We start from the raw sequence: 26638 nt of genomic DNA, 5'->3' as shown, positions 1-26638 counted from the left end.
AAAATGTATAGGCGCCCTTAAACAAGAGCACGATGATGCATAATGAATTATTAATAGGCTATAGGTCAGCATTATGGATCGAGACACTTCAAATTCTATCGAAAAGGGTACTAGAAAATATCAGTATTGTCTTGTTGTGTTTTCTGAATATGATAATTAATTAATTAATTCCATTCATGAATGGCAACTAATAGATTAACTCATGACACACTTAATGCGTCATATAGTGTGAAAAGTTGGGGGTGATAAAGAAAGAAAAAAAAAAATTGCCCAGTCGAAATAGTCATGTGATATTTTCTTTCTCAACTCCAAATAATTGAACAAAATGCTTTAGTTATGAATATCACATTTTAGGTTTAACAGAATTGTCCGTAAAAGTTCAGTAATTAATTTGAACCGCTGGTACACATTTTTTTTTGTAAATTAGATTAGACGGTTCATGGACTGGCCAACGATACGAACACTCGAACAATTGTAATGAGTGCACTGAGGCAAGGCCTGGTTAGCTCGTGGGGTTCGGTGGGGTTGGGTGGGGTGGGGTTGTGGGAAACGGGGCGTTTAAATTGCTGTCGAATTTCGTCTGCTTCTGGTTTGGTGCCATGACAAAAGCTTTTCAAGGATTTTTTTGTTCCAGTCAACCTAACTTTCTTCATGCTCGCTTATTTTATCACCAGTTTGTAGCCACTAAAATGTACCAGATTTTCACTTTTTTGTTGGTCAATGCGACCACCAAGACCAATTCGAAAGGTTATGATATATTTAAAGGTTTACGGACACCTGTGGACAACATTGTCCTTATCACCCTAATAGGCATTAGAAATCATGAAAATAGCTACATCTCCCATCAAAGATTGACCATTTTATAAGTCTTTCCTATTTCTAGTTTTATTTTATGGATAAACATTAAACCTAAGCTAATTATGCACATTGATGATGTAAAAGGGAGTGACTGCCTAATTTTCTGTTATGTTATTTTCCTGTGTTTTCGCAACCTTCCTTTCCGGAACACTGGACACGGGTTCGTGGCCTAAGGTGATTTAAAAAAAAAAACATTCATAGTCTTCTTCAAAAGAGATACTTCATATTATTCAAATGATACGTGGGCTGGTAAATATTGGGGTTTAACTTATTAAGGGCGCAAGGCTCTACGTCATCAGTGGCTTTCACACTTTATGATATTTAATGAGTTTCTCGGGTTAATTAAAAATGTGTATATCTTGGGACCGAAAAAGGGCTTTTCAAAAATAATAAAAAAAACAACAGATGGTTAGGTATCCGCAGTATACTTTAAGGCACAACACTTAGTTTAATGTATATATATCCCTAAACCACACTGCTAGTATCAGCCCAATTTGCAGTGCTATATGTTATACCACTGATTGTCCGAGCTATGGGGCAAAAACAGCCCGAGCAAATACATAAATACATAAAGTAATGAACGCAGTACATGTATCAGAGTGTAATGCAATGCCTATTTCTATTCTCTAATACATAAGTTAAATGAATAGAATGATACTGTACATAAAACCCCTTTCAATTATATCAACAACAGAAGGGCCATTAATATTTTCTGTAATACTCCTTTAATATTAATTAGTGACCTGCCAATTAATTCTATTGTATACAACTCGTCAAATATTAACTGTAAAAGTGTGTAATTCTCCTTTAAGTTTTAGCCAACTTGCTGACTTTAATTATAGGCCTAAACCAACTTGTATTACTCACACTACATATGGGGCATCAAATTGCTTAAAGTTTCTAGATCACACTATACGGGGTGTGGTCCATAACCCAAAATAGATAATAGTATTGAAATAGTCAGTTATATATTCCCTCAAAAAAGTGGAATGGTCTAGGCAGAATATTTGGCGTGACCCCACTGTCATCTTCGGTATACCGTGACCGTGGCTTCGCAACCTGCAGGGTCGACTTGACTTTAGTAGGCTGCATATCAGTATAGTACACAACGGGAGTTTTTTAATTACCTGCTAACAACATTTGAGGCCTCCCACTAATAGCCTCGCACGCTACAACTGCCTATAGTTTCCCCCCATCCATATCTCAGCATACCAGAACAAGCATTGCCGTTTCTCTAATATGACCCCATGAACATGCATTTCTAGCCAACTCCTATGTGACTGTAAGATGTAATATTCTTAATAAAAGTTCGAAAAAACATAATTTTGGATAAAATTACCCTGGAATTAGGGCCTAATGCATTAGGATATATTATATTATAAACTTAAAGAAACTTGTCTTACCTATGGGGCAAACACAGGAGGAAATCGTCAATACAGAAATTAATGAAAAAAATCTTTAGGGGTCTATACTAGTGATAAATTTAAATTTTGTGTACACAAAATCTTGTATTGGAACTCCTAGAAACGTTATTTGTGGCACCAAAGTGCTTACGGAAGCCACTTCACCTTGGGGAGGGGGTTGTGGGGGGGGGAGGGGGTAGCACTATATGCACTTGCCTCATCTGCCTATACCGTGGCTGGGTGCGAAATAGCAGCTATTTGGCTAGTAGAATACACATAATCTACATAACTGATTACACAATTTTGCAAGGCCTGTAACTTTATCTCAAGTTGCATTAATAATTGAGATTTTGAATTTTGAATTTGTTCGACAAACGTGTTATAGTTTGCGCTCTGTCGGTTTTTATGCATGGGAAACGGTTGAGCAAATTGACTCCAATAAGTACAGATCAACATATGTTTATATAATTAACGTCAACTTTGTAAGGAACATATTGTGGGTTGTCTTGTACTTTAAAAAGTCGCGTCTGGGAGCTGTAATTTATTAAAATCTAGATGTTAAACGTTGTATAACATATCAAGACAAACATGAGAAATTGCATGGAACTTAAATGCCTCAATCGGGTGTCATGTTTATATAGACTTGATCCAAGTCTTATTCCTTGTGTGTGAAGAAATACTAAACATGAGATAGCTCCAAACATAAAGGCATAAAAAACATTCTTATCTGCTTTGGTAAGTTCTGTTTCTTTCTTTCATAACAGTTATAGTTATTACGTATATGCCTAGATCATCAATAATGACGGTTGGATCTATGTAAACATTAATGGATTTGCCGAATAAGCGTAAAATGTACCATACCTGCACCTTTAGGGTACCGTACATTTCGCCTGAAAGGTTAAACCCTTATCGAGAATAAGTCCTAAATTAATGGACTTACTCTGAAGTGATTTTGTTTGGTGGGGGGGGGGGGCATGTTTTTGTTCAGTCAACATGATCATTCTGTTTCATGCTTTGATGTTATAGAGGATGAATAAACTACTGATGGTCTAAACAAATCGAGAGGACTGAAGGATTTAAGACCTTTTTTTTTAGAAAATTCGTTAGTCAAACAGGAAGATCATTCCACAACGAGAGTTGGTAGATAGATTGTCGAGAACCATTCCTCTTTCTGCTCAAAGTACAAGTACAAGCCATCATTCTGTCTATGCTCTAGCGGCCTTGGAAAGTGACGAATTAAAGGTCTGCTGTACAGACCCCAACTATACCATTATAAAATTGATTCAGTTGATGTGTGGTTTATGTTATGTACCTGCACCAATGCAATCAATGGAGGCGGGAAAATTTGAAAGAATAATTAAAAGAAGAAAAACGACAAGATTAAGTCTTGTAAACACTGTTTAGTTACTTTATCATCGATGTCAGTTTCATGTATCAATTCCTGTTTCGTTTAGAAGTGGAACAGAACGCTGCTAAACTCACTGGCACCGTTTTGTGTGTGTGGGCTACATATATTAGCATACCGCATATCAGCGGCTGTAAGGATACTATCAGCTTTAATTAGTTAATGTGTTAACAAGTCTTTATCTGAAGCCACAAGTTAAGCATAACAAATTATATTTCTATGGCGCTTTCCATAGATAGTGAAAACCCAAGGCGCTTACATACAGCCTCGCCCCCACCTCCCCTTCCCCCTCAACGTAGTGTAATGGAAACTTAAAAAATCAACGTACTATTTTGATAAATATTTCGGTTGTGTAAATTAATAGCTTTCAATCGGAAACAATATCCATATCATAAAATAGATCGGAAAACATGGTAACTTTTATGCCAGTGACCCTAATTTTTGACATTTCCTGGTAATTCATTTCCTTCCTAAAAATATAATAATAATACAAAATAACATTTCCGTCTTTGCAATCCAATCCATATAGTTATTTCCCTGCATAACATTATTGGCAACCATCTAACAGACACAATATATCCCATACACGTTACATAAACACATTACAACGTAACTAACCTCTACTGTGTGTATTTCGTTCGCTTTATTAACACACATTTGATTCAAACCAGAACATGCCCGAGGGAAACCCGAAAGTTGTTAAGGATTAAATGAGCTTAAAACGTCAATTTTCGATTGAGGTCAAGAGGCCATATTGCGGCATACTCCATATCGATATAAATACACCCGAGTGTTTAGGAAAAGGCGTCGACAAACATCAGGAGAATATATTTTTCGATATGTTGTCACACAAAATCTGTTTTTTTTTTGGGGGGGGGAAGGGGTGTGTGTGGGTGAGGTGGAACTTGGATATCAAAGTACCGGGCCAAATGGGAGGAAATGCGTACAAAAATTGAGACAACTCTAGATCACTTTAGGCTTCCCATGAACAGCCTATACGAAGAAGGCTTTAATACTGAGTGAAGGGACAAACTAAAACGAATGACAGCGAATGACCGAATGACAATTGACGTTGTACAGGGTTAAATATCATTTGCGAATGACAGCGAATGACAGCGAATGACAACGAAGGACAACGAAGGACAGTGGTGAGTGGAGATAGAATGAGTGGGTGGAGTAAATGCGGTTATTGGTTTGCTGCGCAAAATTGATTTGAGGAAAATCGCATGTTACGTGGTTGCAGGGTTATGGTGCAGGGAAAGTTTTTTTGTGAGAATGCGCTTGAGTGCTGTGCTTTTGACATTTACCTCTGTAAAGCCGTTTCAAGATAGTATTGTTAGTTTCTAACAATTAATATCGGAAAAATGATGTTAAATTTACTTTTTAAAATCAGACTTACAATTTCGCTTACTATAAGGTGCGTTTGTATCTTGTCCGTACTTTACTAGATCTGTAAGCCACGCACTTCGCGTCCACTCGGTTTGCGTGGCTTTAATATACCCACGAAGTCTGAACTGTGATATCCGGTTGAAGCAAATGTCTGTGCTGTCATTACTGTCATTCGTTTTAGTCAAGGCAATTTTTTAGTGTGTACAACATATTGTCATTCGTTATGTGTAACGCAATTGTCATCGTTTTAGTAACACCCTGAGTGAAGAGGGTTTGTTTTTACTTTTTTTTTTTACAAAGAAACGAAACTTCAGGCTCTCAATCTTTATCAGGACACATTACGGAAAAACCGAAAGTGCCATGAGTGGGCCAACTTGTCAGCTATACATTAACAACAAGGACGTAGAGACTACATTACTTTCATTTACTTTGGGCAATTATATGGAGTATATATGGATCAAGCAACATGGTAAAGATATGCGGACTTAAGTTATGTATAGGTGTATGACTACAGAATGACTATTTGACTACTTTTGATGTAGTTACATTAAAAGCCCATGCAGCTAAGACACCCGAACAAAACCTCATATTACCCATAATAATATTCAGGGTTGACTTAATTCATCTTTACAAATGAACTGGCTAAAACGTAATACAGGGGTGGATCAACGATATTATAAAGGAGAGAATATGAGCTCGGTGGTGGATAGAAATGACTCACATATGTAGGGTGGTCTGACATTCCTTTCCAAGAAAAGAGAAGAAATAAGAACATTTTAGACGTCAAAATGGCCATAGACCCAACCGCAATTTCCACAACATACTTTTTTCCACAATATACCCCTCCCCCCCCCCCCTCCTCCCCACTTAGAGCATTTTATTGTCTATTTAACATATCTCAGAATCAAAATTCATCTCAGAAAAGTCAAAATCATGTATATATAACATTAGGTTAAAACCACTTTATGAAACTTTTGAATATCCTTCAAAATGTGAAACACCATTTTGTAATGTCACCCATGAAGCACATGCATGTACCGCACATTTCAACTGCCAAAATCAACTCTCCTAGTTTAATAATTCTTCTTCACAGGTCAGCGCTTCTAGTTTTTCGTTTCTGCTTACCTCTCCTAGTACCGTTCAACATTAAGCTGACGGTAAAGTTTTGCGCGCTTGTGATCTCCGATTTGGTTACACGGCTAAAATCCAGCGCTCTTAAGTTGGGAACTTTCTTTATCACGTACAACCTATATCCTTTTTCCTCATCCAAAGCGTTACCATGTAGCGTTAGGCTCTGCAATTGACTCAAGTGGCTCAGTTTGTCGACTTCCGATAATGTCTGAATTGCGTTGCCATGGAGATAAAGAATTTTCAGCTGCGGAAATTTCAGAATTTCGCTGTCGATAGTATACATGAAATTGAAGCTGAGATCTAACCAATACAGAGCTTCGGGATGATGCAATAGTTTGGCAATGAAACTGTCAAATCCTTTCCATTTTTCGAACAGATTGTTACAAAGTTTTAAAGCGGTACTTTCATATTTGCCTTGGTTAGTTCTACAAATAATCTTAGTCGGATGTCTTCGTGGTTCTTCGTCTAAATCCGGAACATTTCCTTCGAAAGAGCTGAGATTACGAAACGAGAAATCGATAGGAGGAGCTGGATACGGGAATTCTGTGTTGAACGTGACAGCAACTCGCTTCTGCTTTTTCTTTTTCCCATCTTTGAAATCATCGTCCTCTGGAAACCGTGGCAGCTGATTATAAAACGACGTCATGCTGCTTTTTTTTTCTTCTCAGGATACTAAAAACGGTCTTGCAATTCATGAACGAAATTCCTAAAATAAGTCGACATCCATCGCTGGTTAATTCCTCACGTTGTAATAAAGCAGTTCAAACTTTATTCTCAGGGGGAGGTTTTAGTATACAGTGTTTCTTGAGAGAAGAATAAGTGTAATAATATAGCCTAGTGATATACTATACTCTCAGTGGCTTTAGTAGCCTATATCACTTGAAAACAGACAAGTGTTATAGGATAGTACAAGAAGGCTACTCTCCGTGGCTTTAGTAGCCTATATCACTTGACAACATACAAGTGTAATAGGATAGTACGAGTAGGCTATGTACTCGCAATGGCTTTAGTAGCCTATATCACTTGACAACAGACAAGTGTTATAGGATAGTACAAGAAGGCTACTCTCCGTGGCTTTAGTAGCCTATATCACTTGACAACATACAAGTGTAATAGGATAGTACGAGTAGGCTATGTACTCGCAATGGCTTTAGTAGCCTATATCACTTGACAACAGACAAGTGTTATAGGATAGTACAAGAAGGCTACTCTCCGTGGCTTTAGTAGCCTATATCACTTGACAACATACAAGTGTAATAGGATAGTACGAGTAGGCTATGTACTCGCAATATGGCTTTAGTAACCTATATCACTTGACAACAGACAAGTGTTATAGGATAGTACAAGAAGACTACTCTCTGTGGCTTTAGTAGCTTATATCACTTGACAACAAACAAGTGTAATAGGATAGTACGAGTAGGTTATGTACTCGCAATGGCTTTGGTAACCTATATCACTTGACAACAGACAAGTGTTATAGGATAGTACAAGAAGACTACTCTCTGTGGCTTTAGTAGCTTATATCACTTGACAACAAACAAGTGTAATAGGATAGTACGAGTAGGTTATGTACTCGCAATGGCTTTGGTAACCTATATCACTTGACAACAGACAAGTGTAATAGGATAGTACGAGTAGGTTATGTACTCGCAATGGCTTTGGTAACCTATATCACTTGACAACAGACAAGTGTAATAGGATAGTACGAGTAGGTTATGTACTCGCAATGGCTTTGGTAACCTATATCACTTGACAACAGACAAGTGTTATAAGGTAGTACAAGTAGTCTATATACTCTTAGGGATTGAATGGTTTCAACGCGGTTTTCAAATGAGGCCTAAGAGTGTTTGAAAACACCTTGATACTACTGATTTCAAGTTTCAAAACCAGCAAAAGTTAACTTTCACGACGTGACTATAACATATAACCTGATAAGTTTCTTAACACTTGATGCTATCACCTGTAACCGTTGAAGGTAGAGATGACAATCCCACAATGCGTTGTTGGTATTCCACAAACATGTATACGTAATGAAACCTCCTTTCGAAAGATCTACTTCTATACATCAGCACAGACACATACGCAGTCTCAATATAAAATCTCCACTGTTTATAACTTTCGCGGTGGATAATTATTGTATTAATTCCGCAGAAGTTAATCTTTCTTTCAAAAGAAGAGCGAACAGTAACAGTAACACTAAATTTATTAACCTAAAACTTCGATTATTTTTCTTATGAAAGAATGACGTTTTTCTTTTGATCCGTTTGCGATCAGATATCTCGTTGATTTTGACTGAGAAGCATATTTAGGGTTAATACTTCCATTCCAAGTTGGTATATCGTAGTGTATCGAGTTCAAGGGATTCTGCCCTTGTATTATGGTCCATGAAAATGAAGGTTAACTCTTTATCGTGATGCTATGTGGCAGACAGATCACCTCGCTGATCTCATTGGTCCTTATAACTATTGCCGCATTTCCAGACAAGTCTCATTCTGTAAAGAAAAGAGAATGAAAGATCGGCATATTAATTAAGAAAAAAAAGGAAACCGTACAAACAGAACAAACATTGTTTACATAGATATAATCGGGGAAAATTATAATTTGATAATAAGTGAATTAATTATCGGAGTATCGTAGTGCGGTCACTACAGGTTAGGTATACGTTCACAGCGATCCTGACTTTTTCTAACATGAAAAGAAAACATCCATTGCAAAAAGATGGAACAGACAAAACAAACATAGAACAGAAAACATGTTTTTGCACCGACGGGGTGTATTACTCTGAACAGACATATAGACTCACTTCGGCTTTGTCACATATGCGTTTACAACAGACTATCTACGTTATGTCTTTTTAAAAAACAAAAAGAGGTCAAAACAATTTTGCTATAGTTTTCCTGACATGAAAGTAATTCAGTAAACTCACTGAAACAAGCAAACAACAATAACCGGGAGAGCAGATCTGTTATGAAAAAGAGTTAACATATAAACGGATATGAATTCCAGAAGCATGTCTCCCTTCACAGGTGCGCAACGATCGAATGTTTTTATCCCGGAAAATGTTCGGTATATAGTGTAACAGATTCCGATACACCATTCATACCCAATCGGCGTCCCAAACAGAACTGCTAATATGTCCCTGAACAATTCGTATAGTTCAAAGGTCCTCTGTTGTTTCCAAATTTTAGCTACTTTCGTTGAAAAAAAAGAGAGACCAAATCAACTGAGGTATGTATTGACTTTATTGAGAGAGAGAGGATTTTAATGCTACAAAGTATTTCACGAAATTGTCGGAGGGATGTTAAATTAAATGATTTAAAGTATCACTGATGGGGGAGAGGGAGGGGGCGGAAATATTTCCACAAGGTTGTAAATGCTTTTTCTTGGAAGTTTGCACATGGATGAACATGACTGACCATAATTTGATTTTATCTAGCATATTTGACTGCTGAACTGATCATCTCCAAAGATGATTTCGCTTGTATATAACCTTGAAATATTTGCGAAAGAGTCTGTTGTATTTCGAATATAATTTATTTCGTATATGGTTATGTAATCTCTAGGATTCGATTCCCTTCCGATTTGCTCGTACCTAAAATAAAGGTCCATATTGCGTTTATCTGGAATTGTTGGCATTCCATTGTCACTTATATTCATTTACATATCAGCAACTTGCGATCATAGTGATAGAAGTATTCTCGGCGAACCCTAATTAACAAGTAATTAACCTTTTCGTAAAAAAATGACAATTATGTTGGCCCAAACAATTATGCATGCACACCACACCTTTCTTATTCCCATTTTAAAGTCAACCAATCAAATCATCTCTATCACGTGACGTCAGACAATAACAAACAATTTTTGTAAGGCTGACATAAAGACTTAGTCTGTATATGGAATAACTGATCAGCCCTACAACAAATACAATTTTTTTTTTGCCAACCAGACACTTTCATTAATCCTGCCAACGAGAATTTTGTTTTCTTAATTTTTAACTTTGTTGTTCATAATACTTAAAACTGAAAGTGACTTATGAATATATAAACATCCTGCAGTGTTCATCAAGTTTAGAATTAAATCAACATCGAATATATAACGCTGTAAGCAACGTGCTTGAAATCAAGAGTAGATCAAATGCGCTTTACAATACCATTTAAAACATCAATAATCTCGCTGATGACGTAAGTTAACCTTCATCTCTATACTAATTCAATCTTTTCACAGAGGCAAAAGAATGTTGTTGCTAATACTGAATCTTCTCCTAATAAGCTTTCTTGGTCAACCCCCACCCCACCCTCAAATAAATGGGTTGCTAGGGCTTCTTATTATCACCAAAACGATCCGTCTGTTCAGAGTTTGAACAACCGTTAAACACCTCATCACTCCATCCTTCACTTCACGCCACACTCTTCCGACCCACTACTCCGCCTTCCCTCTCCCCCCCCCCCCCCACTCCCCCTTGACATCACCAAGTCCCTACATCCAGCGAGCAAAATTTCACGTAATTGGAATTAGGAAATATAACAACGATATTATAAGCGATAGTTAATTGTTAGCGACATACTTCTTCATTTATTGATACAAATACAAACTCAATGAAACCACAATGTGAGTAAACCAGAGCTGTTGTTTATGGCAACTCCTCGGAGAAACCAAACACAGAGAAGGTCTCTCGGGAATATTTCCTCTCCCTCAGCTGTTTAGCTGCTCAGCAAAAGAATGCGAAAAACAATGTGTAACCAAGGTAACAGTTGCCCGATTTCATGGACACGGCGGCGTAACCAATGGTTACAACCTTCTTTTCATTAAATTCGTTGGCAATTTCGTCGATAATATCACTTAAATACCATTTCAAATCTAAGGAAAGAAATCAATGATACAATGATGGCGAATATTCCCCAAAATAATTAAATTGTTTTAATACTTGGGAATGAAAGATGTATACGTCTGAAGACGATTTCCATCCTATCATAATCTCAGTAAAGAAAATTAATGCATTAAAGTTTTTAGTTGCTCATGTTAATTTACAAGAGAAACATATATAGTCTAGATCATTCGAATCCGTGTTTCAGGATTTTGCGCGTTTTTCTATTCCTTCAGCATCCAGCATGCTATAATTTAGCATAATGGTCAGATGTCAAGATAAATATGTCAGAATCGAGTAAACATTGTCAGAGGGTCGCTTGGTATAGAGTGATCTCTGATTGCAAAAGTAAACAAGGCTTGGAGAGGCACGTGAAATTTTGTAATTACGATCCTACTATTATAGGCTATTTTGAACTATACCCGACGCATGCTGATAATTTTGTTGTTGATTATAGCGGCTAAAGAAAGCTGATGGCTGAACGGAGGCGTATCTGCATGCAAACGGTATACACAAAGAGTATTCTAGTTTGGGATGACCTTTAGACAGAATTTTAATCTTGCCAAAAAGACAAAAAAACAATATATATATATATATATATATATATATATATATATATATATATATATATATATATAATAATAATAATATAGACTGATTTCAATGCTTTCTTCCAGCAATACGGTAATGTTTTAAAGTATTTTGGCCTTACTCTTTTCTTTGTTTAATTTTTATCAACAGAGCAGTTTTGGAATAAAACAGAGGACACTTTTCATGAAAACTAAAACATAACATGGAAAGGGAAACTTCTCATTTATGAAAAATGGCACTGTTGAGAAGTTCTTTCTTGCAAAATCTGGTTGCACGAACGCCCACAGGGGGCTAGGGCTGGGGCTGGGGCTGGGGGAGGGGATGAAGCAATACCCAAAGCTGGTTGGATACACATACGTACTCAATGATTGGTAAAATATTTGTCCCAACATTTTTTAGAGAGTATAATCCATCTTTCGACTATATATTTACTCTTTGAAGTATTTACATTGTGGGTCACAATAGGGTTATTTTATTCCTATAAAGATGATCCGTTTGACCCGGTATTGACAATTATCAATCTACATGCAAACCACCATCAATATATATAGTACACGCAGTAGATCATTAAACGGTCATCTTTCAAGCTTATATACTGCAGGCAATACGTTCAAATATTGATATTTGTTTACGAAATTTGTTTTTGAGGTGTGTTATTTAATTTCTACGATCGGATCGTATAATAAGACTATACTATAGGTCTTCATATCAACATACTTAAATATAAAGCTCGCTATACTTAGCATTCCTTATGTTTGAATGACAGCGGGTGGGTGGATCCAGAGTATGTGACGAAGTTGGCAAACACACATTGGGACTTAAAACTATGCTAAATCTCTTGAATGCTCCTTAGTAAGATTTCTATGATGATGACGTCATCCCCTCGGTGGTCTTTTAACATAATATGAACAATATAGAACCATACAGGTCACATTAAATACCAAATATTCCTGGCTAATATGTGATATATTGTAAACATGATACAAATTCCTGTTAGTTAGGTCTATAATGGTCTCTGTGTTAGTCTCAGTAGGTCAGCCACTTTTAACATCAGACGTTTAAAGGGTTCATTTCTCCGGAATTAAAAGTGGTATAGAATATATACAAGCGCGACCTGATAGCAGTTCTACGACTATAGTCAAAATTAATCTTGTCGCCAAACTTCATTCTGTAATGAGCGACTACTTTATAAATCCAGTCGGTTTAAAACTGTTGTAATTCACTTACACATGTCTTTGATTTTACTGCTATTCAAATTCAAACATTCAATTGGATAATTTTCAATTTGTAAAATTCCTCTTTTTTCATGGTCCATTTTTAGCAATGAATTAGCTTCAAGTTGCCGTATGATGAAGAAAACGATCCGCATACATTAGTATTGGAATGTATTGTCAAATTGTATACGAATAAGTCCAACTCAACACAGAAAGGTACTTTAAATGAAATAAACAAAATCCATATGGTTGTGCTCTTTGTTTAAAATAAACAATGCATACGTTAAAGGACTCTTCCAGATCTAATAAAGATTAAAAAGTAAACCAAGTTGGTAAAAGAAATATAATAGATAACAGATTGTATACAAATAAGTCAAAATCAGCACAAACCGCAAAATATTTACACTTTTATTCTTTTTCTTCTTACTTCCGTGTTAAAAAGTAAACAATGCATATAGGCCTTTAGTACGTAACACATTCAACCAGTTGTAATATAGAAAAGGAATTATACTAAAATGAATGCAAGCATAATAAATTAAAATACAAATATCAGACTGCATGAAATGAATAACGATTATGAAAATTGATAAACAACCTACCTTCGTGATAACTTTCCAGTTAGCAACTCTTCTCCATAAATACCTTCTTCAGAAGCTGGTTTTCCTTAGAACTATACCCTTAACAACAATATAGTTTAGCGTGTACCTGGTATCCATGACAGTTAGCGAAGAAACACACAATCGACATATCTGTGTATCATCATTAACCCTTCATCTCAGCTATGTTTATTTCTCTTCCTTGTACAAACTCTTGGTCTTGCGTAAAGCTCATCTATCAATATTTACCAATCAACAAAGGATAGGCAGGCACCTTTTTACGCGTTATTGTAGGGTAGTGATCGTATTTGCTCACATTTGGCACTGAGAGGACATTAACCATCCTCTTTAGGCTGTCATATGTATTCATCCTTAAAGAGTGAGTATCGGGCTATCAAGATTTGTCGCCTTCTCAGCCTCTCAATCTCTCATCGTTTCAATGTCTTAGTATCACATGTGCTCCTGTAGTCTTCACAACCTAATAGCTTCTAGAGTTCTCAGTTTATTGGGTGCACAACCTACCAGCCTCCTCGCCCTCCGGACCTATTATACCCCACCCCCACCCCTCCAATCTGCTCAGCTGCCTTTCAGTTTCCAACCACACAACATCACAATATCATCAGCCTCAACATCATCCATGCTTCCAAGCCTCCCAACTTCTCAGTCCATCAACGTTTCAGACCAGTGGCATCGTCAAGAGGGAGGAGGGGGTACGGGGCACGTGCCCCACAAGTGTTTGTTGCCATCCTGGTGCCCCTCTCCCAAATGAAATTTGCTATGTAAAAAGAAAAAAACATAGGCAGGAAAATACACAACCTTTTGACTACTATAATTTGCTTAGTACGTCTTCCTACAAAATTCTGCTGATTTTAAGCTGATACATTATCTAGAAAAAATACAAAGCTTCAAGTAACGTCCCCCTCCCCCAACCCCCCCTGGCAGTTTGACACACTCCTGGACCCACACTGATCATGGTTCCTATGCCAGTTAACATTACCCTCATTCTGTGTCCCCCTATCCCCCCCCAAATATTTTGTTCTCATTTTGCAATCCCCCCCCCCACGACCATACTCCAAAATGTCTGACGACCTCACTGTATCAGCCTCTCAGTGGTCCATCGACCCAGTACCCAGGTTTTTACGTCTTGTGCTGTAATATAACGTCTGTAAAGCGCTTTGAGACCTATCGCTGGTATAAAGCGCTATATAAAAAGCAAATATTATTATTATTATTAATCAACCGAGTTATCCAGCTCTTGCCAGGTTGGTAGCAGTCCTTATGTTGCCATTTGTCTACTGGAGGCGCCAGTCAGACTCCACGGTACCCTACATACCGCGTAACTGGGATCACCCCACCACCCCCCACCCCCCACCCCCCACGTTTCATACGATAAAAATACAGATTCCCAAAATTCAGATTAAGCTATATTCTTATTCATCAATTTGTGTACATCCTATCCATCTTCCTGATCACATTTTCAGTTAAAAAGCTAAAACAATTTTATTCTTCCAAACATTAATTTTCGTAAATATAACCCAAGGAAGTCATATGTTTTTTTTTACAAGCTACATATAGGATCCCTTTAAACCCAAAGTGACGTCATCACTGTAAATGGGCCAACACTAATTATGTTACAATATGGGTGCCAAGTAAAAGTCGATACATTTACCTATATTATCTTGTTTGCATCGTGTTCCTATACTTGTTGTGTTATCATACTTGGTATTAGACAAATATCGATTTCGTCTGTTTTGCTATCAGTATTTTTTTTTTTCAGTTTGTGTTTGACGATGCATGACCTATTTCTGCGAGTATTTCAAACATGCGATGTTGTTGCATCGCTATCACACATAGCAAGGCAAAATAAGTACATACATGTACATATTTTCCTTCGCCCTTGGTTTTCCTTTCGCTTTTTATTATGTCAGGTTTTAAGATACAGAACAGGATACTGCAGCGGAGGATCCAGGAATTCGTGAAGGCGGGGGGGGGGGGGGGGTGGGTGGTTACTATTGATCTGTGTCCTGGGGAGGGGTCAGAGGGGAGGGGTATCCCCTCTCCTATTGGTTAATTTCGTTAAGTATAGGTATACTCAGAGGCAAACTGATGCTATAGTTTGCCAAACTTGATTTGGAATTAGTCATATTTCAGTTCATGAAATATTACCAGACATGGGAGACTTTTTTTTCAAGACATCCGATCAAATTTCCTTTTGGTTAGTTATGGGGGCTGAGATGCAAAATTGTGCAATACTTCGCAAATACCTAACAAGCTTTGTCATATTTCAGACCCAGAAATAGTACCATGGCAGATGTGAGATAATTGAACGGAAGTTTTCGAAAATTTCCGATAAAGTTTCCTTTTTATCTGAACACATTTTTAATCAAATGAAACTATTGTTAAATACCCAGAAAATTTGGTATATATTCTCTAGAAATTTTAGGCCTATTTGTCATCAAACAGCGATGATCCGATCGTTCGACGAGGGTGTCTATTTCCATGTATCGTTTGTAAATGTCTGTCTGTCTGTCTGTCAGTGAATGGGACCGTATGTGAGTTCATGGGGATAACTGCTAAGTTAGCCAGCTTCTCTGTTGACTACATATTCCGGCGCCAGTCGTGAAATCCGCCACACATACGAACACAACCCCTCTTTCTCTACACTTCCTATTGTCAGCACAGACAGAACTCGGCGCTGCAGTATAGTTCTGGTACGTCTGCATTGGAAGACAAGAGGCTTAACACCATATACATATGGCTCTCAACACACACAGAGATAACCTATGTAATCCTATATTCACTTTGGTAGTTTAGTCAAATCTGCCTAATGACGTTGTTCTCGTTTTTTTTTTTATAATTTAGCCTCCAGTTTATCTACAAAATTGTCCCTTCACAACAGGCTGTCAAAGAAAAAAGGGAGGGAGGGGTGGGGTACTGGTGGTGACTAATCACCCGCCTGTATCAGCCCCCTGTACTGAACCATGCAAGATTAGCAATGAACTGTCTTGCTGTTTCCGATACAATACAAATGACCAACCTACGATACAGCATATATTACTGATTACTGACTACATTGTCATCACAGGTATAGGCCTATGAAACGTAAGTGAGACAACAATAAAAAAAAACATGATATTTGTTTGTCCTTCCTGCATAATAAACCATGGTTGGATATTAAATTATCAGCTACATGTACGGGGGTCTGCCTCGTAAGAGCCTCGGCTTTCTCAGACCTCCTCCACTTGTCACATACATTTTCTTCTATTATTGTGTAATATATTTTGAATGTGGAAACAAATAAATGAATGAATGAATGTCCACAACACGTTTATTTCCCTCGGTCATAGTAGCGGCCTATACACACTGTATAATATATATATATATATATATATATATATATATATATATATATATATATATATATATATATATATATATATATATATATTTATATATATATATATATATGTATAGATATGGCTCTTATCAGCGTGCTCCTATACTTGTGTTGAAGTAAGTTTGATTTCATACTGTGAATGTGGCTGAGTGAAGGCCACACAGCGTAATATAATTTGTTTTGCTTTGGTTTCTCTAGTAGGCCTGCTGAGCAGACCTGCTCGGACGTGTTAAACTTATCATGTCTCTGTATATCGGCGAATTTAGCATCATCAGCCTTCTTCAATCAACATTCGGTACACAGGGTTACTATGAAATTCTCCCCATTGTTGGTGCTGCCTTCTCCTTGCCATATATAGAGGTGAGCGAGGCGGGTGGGGGGGGGGGGGCTACAAGACGAGTGAGAGATGGCTAGATCCAGTTAAGACCTGCAAAAACAAATTTCTCTGTCTATAGAGTAGATCTTCAGCAGCCTTCTTTCGGAGTAACTATGGTATTTACACATCTTAAACTTAAAGTATATAAGAATACCATTACTTTGAACTTAGTTTAAACTTGATTTGAGGTCCACAGAGGTCAAAGTCGGAAAAAAAAATCCAAAAGTGAAGCGTACACGAACTTCATATTTTGTTTTGGTGCAGGTCGCAAGTCACTGGAGGTCAACCAGGGGCCAATGTTCGTGAACCCTTTAATGCTATAGTAACTCCAAAGGTAACGCTCGATACCTTAAGCACAAGATGTTATACTTTATTTCTTTAGATGTTATTGAAGACTCATTTTTTTCAAGTTGGCGTTCTATTAGGGTTGTACAGCGCTATTGAATACTTCGTAGATTTTAGCGCTTTATAAGTTCATTTATTATTATTATTTATTATTATTTCGGAATTGTTCGGTTCTAAACTATATGTCAGTAAACGTTAAATATCTAACATGCGTTTGCATGTACCACAAATCCGACTGAAGGAGCCACTCCTCAAAATATACAAACACAGTTTAAGCGTGTTTTTTTTTCCAGACGTCATACCAGCATCTTTATTTACATATCCTTGAAACCGTTGCAAAGAAGTTGGCTTGACAACCAGGAGTTTTACGTAGAATCATCATTGATAGCATACTCTAATGTACACAAACAGACATGGTTTAGGCCAAACGGTATCAGTTTTTAGAAAGAACCAATACACTACATACTACTTGATACAGTTGGTATAGGAGTATTTACCTAAACCACAAGATAGGTTAATGATTAGCTGGTCTGGTGGAGTTTGAAAAAGAGGGTTGATTTTATCGATCATGTATTGATAGATCAATACTTGAAACAACTGTTTGTCAAGACGGATGTATATACATCAATTGACCAATGGTCTTCTCGTTTCGTTGTCCGTTTTTGGCTTGTTTAATAACAGCAACTTATGCAAGAGACGAAATCTTAAGTAGATTAGAAAATATATGCTGTGAAAAGGTTGATATTTTACGATTAACTAATTATGTATTTTTTTATTATTTTCACAATGAAGAGAATGATGGGATTTTTAGAGTGTTGCTTGGATAAATTTTGAAAACAAAAGAGGGATTTATCAGAGTATTTAGAAAGAAGAAATGAAGATAAACTGAAATTTTATTCGAATCTTGAATTAACCCCTGAAGAAGCTTTTGCGTTAAAGTGATCCCGTGTGTTTTGGAAATGGATATACATAAAACTGTTGATTTTCAAAATATATGGAACTTCCTTTAAGCGGCTTATCTGATGAACCATGAAAAGTGAGGTTTCACCAAGCTAATTTTGCCAAGAAACGTTTCTTTAATTAAGAAATTAATAATCGAAAGTATCCACACATTTATCAGCTGAATATATTCATGTATTCTGTTACGACATGCTTCTTTATTTAAACACGCCAATGAGAGAACGCACTGTAATGCATATTCATTACCAACGAAGCTCTGCTTTCTCGAAGAACAGCTGATCGTCGATGCGACTAGCAGACTATAGTGACAACATTAATATGCGTGCAAAACCTAGCCTACACACAGAATACTACACTTGGTATCACAGAGCTTCGCCCATCTTCACAACCTTTCTCTGACTAGGCTAATAGCGTAACTATATTAGAATTAGGTCTCTGACTATGCTACTAATATTACTCAAAGACATAGGCTACTAACAGTTATAGCTCAAGTTCCAACTGACGTTTCATAAAGCTGATCGAAGGAACACGGATTTCCCATCTTTATTATATATTTACAGTGGCGGCGCCAGGAATTTTTAGTTGGGGAGGCTAAGGGGGGGGCTGAGCCAATTTTTTGGGTGGCTTACAAGATTGAGTGATCGCCGTCCTGGGGGAGGGGTATATGGGGAGGGGGTGCCCCCCTCCCCTTTTGAAATTTTTCCCAATCCTGGAAAGGCCTACATGCAAAATGGTGGCATTTAGCGAGGCTTTTGTCACCTGCAAATTTCTCCAAAAATATGCATTTTTTTGTGAGTAACTTTAGTCAAATTAGAATGGAAGATACCAATTCACAGTTTTCGTATCACTAAAATATTACCTGCTGTGAAAGATCCAATTCCTTTGCTCAATTATTATATCGCGCTCTCTGACACAACTCCTGTTTTAGTCTGTATACACGCTGTTTGTGAAACGCACACGACATTGCCGTATGAGAACAAAATTCATCAAAATTTCCATTGACCATTGTAGCACTGCGTTATGGTTGACAAAATTTGGGTAGGCAATATTGTTTCAATGAGTTTTTTTTGTTGCCTATTTCAGTTGGGGGGCTAATGGGGGGCTGACTACTTCAGTGGGGGGGGGCTAAAGCCCCCCACCCCCCCCCCCCCCTTGGCGCCGCCACTGTATATTTAATTGAGCAATAATCTCGCTTCGAAAGTCCTATGTTATGAAATTAGTTGTACGGTGATAAAACCTGACGCAGAGGAAGAATTAAGTCGAGAAGTAAACAACCGGCAGGCGCGGCGGAACGGAAAAATTATTGGGGGGGGGGGGGGGCTAATGTGTCGAGACTATCTAAGCGGAGCGCCACCATCGGTTGGCGCGGAGCGTACAAGAAAATTTTGGGTTTTTTCAAACCCCCAGATGGCCGGAAACGGCACTTCCCGAGTGTTTTATGCTGCGAATACCTAGCCCTAAAATATAGGTCTCAAGCCTGCAATTTCTCAGATTGCACGAGAAAGTCTGTAAAAACATTGTAATTTGTATATTCGATGGTGTTTTAAGAGTGTAGCTATTACTCGTAGTGTACTCGCAAAGACGTTTTTGAGTGTAGTAAGGGCAGTGGCGGAGCTAGGGGTATTGGTCGGGGGGGGGGGGGCAAGAATGGTCTGTAGGGCGCTTTCGACACTATCTAAGCGGAGCGCCACCACAGGTTGGCGCGGAGCGTACAGAAAATTTTTGAGTAAAGATACTCTATATAGATTGCAGGAAATGACCCTTTCCGAGCCTTGCTAATTTGCAGATAAACGGAGAATAAATAGGTGTCGTCGCCATTTGTCGGAAAATTACACCAACAGAATATGACAAATATCAATAGGTAGATGAGAGCGCAATAAAATAGTCAATAATCGCGAATAAGTAAAAAGTAGTGAAAAGCTGAAAAGGGCGCCAGCAGTCCATTTGAGTCCGTCAGGGTGAGGGGGCATCCGCCCCTGACTGTATGGACGCTCCGCCACTGAGTAAGGGGATGTTGGAGAACTGGCTGAAATGAGGCAAGTTATTGTCCTAAGACGAAGTTGTGTTGCGCTTACCGGTACTCACTCACACTCACTGCTTCCACTTTTCACGGGGCGTGAAGACGCGGTTGGGGTGACAATGTGGTCTATAGCCAGGTGACGGGCCGAGGGTCCCCCCAGCATTTACTAAAATTATTACACCTATATAGTATACGTGTGCATCGGACAGATCGACAAGTATGCATTGAAAAATGGGCAGATGCACGTTTCGGAGCCTTGGTAAATATTGGGGGGGGGGGGGCTTATCATGCATTTGCCCCTCAACTTTTTCATTGGGGGGCTGAGCCCCCCAAGCCCCCCCCGGTTCCGCCGCCACTGACAACCGGTATCAACTACTAGTACAGCCTACAACTGGGATGGGCAACCTACGGCCCGCGGGCCACATGCGACCCGCCAGTGATTGTTATGCGGCCCGTGAGATGTCTCAAGAAAAGAAAAAATCCATCTATTTTACAACATCACAAAAAACGAGCTAGCTGCTTAGAATTTATCGGCACTAATGATGCTGCCAGGTAGGCTATATTATCCCCATTAATTATCAACTGTATACTGTATTGACATTATGTTTTTTGGTGAATACACACACCTATTGCTTGAAAGTCCTCGGAATCGAAGGTTTGACATCAACAGCAGGTCGTTGGTTAGGTCCAGCCCAGTCGATTTTTTCACTCCTTATATCTGGCCCACAACTATCTAACAGGATTAGTGTAGGCCTATGTTGTATATGTACAGTATATGCATAACTTATACCAATGCATTAACATGCTGAGGCGACCATGGAGCTAAATAAATACAGGTCATGAGGCAGTTATTTTACGACCACTGGGAGAAACCCACCGGGGTTTATGGATTACAACTTCACGTCGGGTGGCTTCCAATTCAACATTTTGACTCAAATTTGGAATCTTTTCAATTCAGAAAGTCATTTCAGATGGCAAACCTGTAGATTGCTCTTGGATTCTAAAATTAAAACTTGAGTATAGGGTGCATTTGTTACACCAGTGACACCGACGCTGTTTAGTGTTTTATTTTCATTACAAAACTCACAATTAGGCATAGGCTATAATGTACACTACACTGTACATACCTTATAGTCACACTTGTAAGGAGATACCAGATAGTCAGGTAGTTATTTTTACGACCACGAATGTAGGAGCGACCGAAATAGTTTGAGGATTACAACTTACATGTCAGGTGGCTTCCAATTAAATTTTTTAACTCAAACATGGAATCTTTTAAATTTTTATGAATGTCATTTCAGATGGGAAACTGTAGATTGTTCATGGATGAAAAAACCCACCTTACCATGACCTGGCCGGGGATCGAACCCCGAACCTCCCGATTGCTAAGCCTCATTGCTTCAAATGCCACCGCTTTTGTCCATGATCGGCCACAGCACCGTTATATATGAACAAAATGATAGATATGAACAACATAATAATTCATGCCAGGATTCCACCGCATCAGTTCTGAAGCAAAATGTTAAAACTGTACGCCCATTTAGAAGATATTTGTTAGATCCGTTCTTTTCCGAAGTGTGGCTTTCTTGAAACCTGAACTTCATTTCTGACATCAAGGCTTATATTTGGTTTGAAGCATATCAATATCAACCGTTAGGTAAGATCATGTTACATTATTAAGACAATGATATTGTTCACTGAGGTAACTTTTTGATCTAAACTCTGAAAGAGTGAAACTTAAAATTGCACCGATGCATCAACGCCGATAACTTAGTTCCAATACAAAACTTAAATGTTAGCTTTAGCTTGAAAAAACTGCAGATATTGAGTAGCAATATGTTCATGTTATTGGAGTTCAAATTACTAGGAGTATTAGCTCAGTGGTTAACGCCGGTGCCTTCCAATCATAAGGTCCTGAGTTCGAGTCACTCCAAGATTAATGTATGTCGTCCAGTTACAGAGTTGTTGACAATTGACAATTCATAACCATGGACGTTAAATATGAATCTAAGAGACTGACTTCGGTCAGCTTGCGGCTTCGATAAGCCAATGATAGCTTCTTCGCGAGTTCCTGCTTGCAGGAGGATCTCAAATACATACATACATGTTATTGATTACATTAAAGCATTACATTATGAATTTGATATTTGCATGTATTTAATATCGCAGCATGTTGATATTTCACATGACGTACCGTGGTACATTGTCAAACACCAATCACGTTGTTCGGTGATGTAGTAAACACCCGGATGTTTAGGCCCATAGCATGTCTATGGTGAACAACATACCCGCAAAAAGGTAAAGTAATATCATACTTACCGCAGATACCGTATACCACAGGTTCAATATTCATTCGACAACAAGGTTGATGACTTGGTCAAGTCTAAATATAACATCCTCGAGTCACGTCTGCTTAAATGTTTGCATGGTTTTCTTGTTTTTAATTACAATCATGTTTATCCTCTGAAGATGTTTTTTTTTCTTCAAATGCTAAATGTAACATGTTGAAGCTCTTAACTTACAAGAGATAGGGTATGGAATTGGTTTCCGTGTCACTTTTTTTTATATATTAATTTAAACCTTAACAAAACATATAGGGGGTAAAAAAGGTAAAGGAAGAGTGCAAACTTTACAGATAATATACTGGAATATATATGACTTTACACACTTACAAAGTGACAGCATGTTACCAGACACGATTTGTAATGAAGATATATCCTAAAACGGTTAAGAGCTTTTGGTCTAGCTGTTTGGCGGAGTTATTCATCACAAAAACGCTTTTATACAAGTTAAGTGAAAGTTTTTAAATAAAAACATTATTTTGTTAAGCAACTGTTACGGTAACACTTCGAATAGAGCTGTAAGTTTAAAACTAGTGCACCTACATGAATGCACCCACAGTTGAACTTTTTTTCGATATATGTGTTAACGGCCCGGTCACACTACAGCGATATTTTATCGGAATACGGTCCGATTTTTCAGATTTTAGGCCGAAGAGCAGGCGCGTATCCAGGATTTTCTAACCCGGGGGCGCGAATTACTATCTAAGCGGAGCGCCACCATCGGTTGGCGCGCAGCGTACAAGAAAATTTCTGGTTTTGATACCCCCCAGATCACCGGAAATGGCACTTCTCGGGCTTGAAAATGACCGACCAGATGTACCCTTTTGCCTGAGAACCAAGTATTTCCCAAAAGTTTTTTTTCCATCCATAACCTTTTTGAAGATTGTCACCAGTCACACATCATGTTCGACCTCATCGCATGTCCTATGGATCATTGCTTTTGTAGGTGATTCTACGTCACGGCCCACAATATCCGAAAGCCCCACTTTTGAAAGTTTTAAGCCCATTATTTGTTGAGAATTTGAAAATTCACATTTCCCGTGAATAAAAATCACTTCAAAACATATCCATAATATTGCACAAAATTCAATCTATGGACAACCAACATAGAAAAACCTCCTTCAACCCCTAATAGACAGGTCAAAATTGCACGAGTAGAGGAAAGTATGATGAAGAATGTTGGTGAGGAAATTTTCGAAAATTCAGACAGAGTTAATTTATTGGTGTAGAAATATTGCAACCTCTTTTAATGGCTATTATAAAACTTGGTTGAAGGAAATGAAAAATAGCAGATATTTCCGATATCAGGTATATCGAAACCGAACACTACACATAGGCGTAGGTCTCGTAGGAGGTGGGGGCTGCAGCCCCCCAACCCCCAACCCGCAACCAAATTTGTCCCATTTTTTCGGGCACCTACTGAAAGAAAAATAAATATCAATGAATAGCTTAAAAATGATCTCCTTGGTAATTAAAATAAAGTTGTAAGCTTGGCCGACATTACTACTGTATAAGAGAGTTTTGACATAATTGGCTCTCCATGCTTTTTCTCCATCTACATAAGACATTTGGTTGTTTACATTAGCATCCGGCGGTATACTGTGCAACTTTGACGGACCGTTAGGTAAACGATGCCATGCAATGTAATAACCGATGTTTGCTTATATGATATTGGCATCGATACGTTGAACGCGCGCTTCGCGCGCGAAAAATTTTGGCTTTTTTTCGGGCAAGTCGTTACAGCCCCAAATTCAATTGGGCTCCTACGCCTTTGACTACACACATAGACAGTTTTTGAGGCTGTTCATCGTGGAACATGCATTTCAATGCTCACTGATATGATGTTATATCTGCTCTTTGCTTTACAAATTCGAACAGGCGTGTAGCGATTAATTGCCAAGGGAGGGGCGAAGCCTGTATTCAAACTGTCTAAGCGAAGCGCCACTATGAGTTGGCGCGAAGCGTACAAGAAAAATTTTGGCCGAAAATGCCTCCCAGATCACTGGAAATGAGACTTCCCAGGCCTTGTAAGTTGCATCTAAGCATTGTCTATTTTGAAATTACTAGCGATGTCATAAAGAAAATTTGCTCGGGAGGGGGGGGGGCGGTCTCCCCTTCCCGAAATGCGTCATGTTCGACGACTCGGTCGAGTTCAAGACCAGCCTTAGTTGGTTCCATATAGCACAATTGTACAATGTTTAAGGCGTCCATACACACACGCTTTATGGTAGACCGTATATAGTTTTTATATAGATACATTAGTGAGAGAGGAAAAATGGAAACGTCAAAAATGGAGTTGTCGGTGTAAGGAGTAGGGTGAGGCGCACACCCCCTCCGTAATCCTTGATCTGTCACTGGCTACCCTGTGTATATAATAGGGATCAGCGCTTTAACTATGACTGTTCCTCGTTCTCTTCCCGAGGTCTTGGCTATCTTCTACTCCCCCCCTTTTCTCCTTTTTCTCTCTTTTTTCTTTTTCTTTTCCCTTCCTTTCTCTCCTCCTTTTCTTTTTATCCCCCTCCTTTTCCCTTTTTCTTTTCTTTTTTTTTCTCTCCTCTTTTCCTTACCCGGGGGGCGCGCGCCCCCAACGCCCCCCCTGGATACGCACCTGAAAGAGTGATGTTTGTGGTAGTGAATGTAATGAACTCAGTGGAATATTCGAATACCTACTCCAAATCTGAGGGGTTCTGGAACGGACTACATTCTGAAGTGACGTCACATCGAAAAACGATAAAAATCGTAAGAGAAATCGGATAGCTTTCCGATAAAAGGAAACGGAGTCAATATCAAAAGTTAGGAGAGGGCTATTCCACATCGGAATGGCTCAACACATAGCAAATCAGGTCCTTTATCACTGTGGCTAGAAGACCCGAACGAAAAACTGGCAGTTTTGATTCCTCCGGGAAAATCGGATAGTATTCTGATAAAATATCGCTGTAGTGTGACCGGGCCTTTATAAGGCTACATTGTCCATTAATATTCATTTGCACGATGCGGTTTTATTTCCTTTGTTTTTTTTTAAATCACGTCTAGCATTAATCTTGGTCACTCAACGCAAATCGTCACCTGTTTTAGGACCTTCTCGTGGTCCGGATATATTATTTACTCGCTACGTAAATGTTTTTTCTTTGGAAACAAGTAGCAAATTCAAACTTTCCCATCATAGGCATAAACTCACTCTGCCTTTTAACATGTAAATATCAAAAAGATACACAAAGCGAGTAACTTTCTTAATAACACAATGCACCCCTTTTACATCAAACCGTTTAATACGGCGGATATTGTTACTGTAACGGGGTAACACCAAAGTCAAACGAAAGACAAAAGAGGTTGCGATTACTCGTCCAAGAATCTGTCTGAGACGAGAAAGGGAGAGGTGGAGAGAGAGAAAGGCATAATTCGAAAGGAATTCTGAGTGACTTCTGTGGCCAGATTAGAGCCACATCCGCACCAAAGTATTTTCAACCAAGTAATGCGTGATCGATAGCTTCTACGCGCTTGTAACAGTTCTGTTTTTTTCTTCAGAAATTGATTCTCTCCTAGACAAGTTAAACTGAAAAAGCTCTATTAGGTTTTGATAACCTTTTTCTTTTGTGAGCAAGCATCATCCAGAGGACGAGACAGTAGGACTGTTGATTTGAGTTATGTCATGATTAAATTTATAAGATGTTTCTCTTAGAAGCGATATAACACCTTTTAAGTAAAGTCTTAATTGTGGTTTAGTTTTATAAGACCGTTAAATTTGAA

General features: G+C 38.3%; 1 protein-coding gene and 1 long non-coding RNA gene across 2 annotated transcripts; both read right to left on the bottom strand.

Moving 5' to 3' along the window:
• Positions 1–6142: 6142 nt before the first annotated feature.
• On the bottom strand, positions 6143–6832 carry LOC139954746 (leucine-rich repeat-containing protein 51-like). Its single transcript, XM_071954666.1, has one exon. It carries the CDS (start codon positions 6830–6832, stop codon positions 6143–6145), a length of 690 nt encoding a protein of 229 aa, XP_071810767.1.
• Positions 6833–13786, bottom strand: LOC139954631 (uncharacterized). Its single transcript, XR_011788142.1, has 3 exons — positions 13455–13786; positions 7927–8678; positions 6833–7490 (listed from the first exon to the last, which is right to left on the bottom strand). It is a non-coding gene; the product is annotated as an uncharacterized lncRNA (long non-coding RNA).
• Between the last annotated feature and the right edge of the window lie 12852 nt (positions 13787–26638).

The sequence above is a fragment of the Apostichopus japonicus genome, chromosome 17 (genome assembly GCF_037975245.1).
Source record: "Apostichopus japonicus isolate 1M-3 chromosome 17, ASM3797524v1, whole genome shotgun sequence".
Taxonomy (NCBI): Eukaryota; Metazoa; Echinodermata; class Holothuroidea; order Aspidochirotida; family Stichopodidae; genus Apostichopus; species Apostichopus japonicus.
The sequence above is the reverse complement of the archived record's forward strand: the minus strand, read 5'-3'. Positions and strand labels throughout refer to the sequence as shown.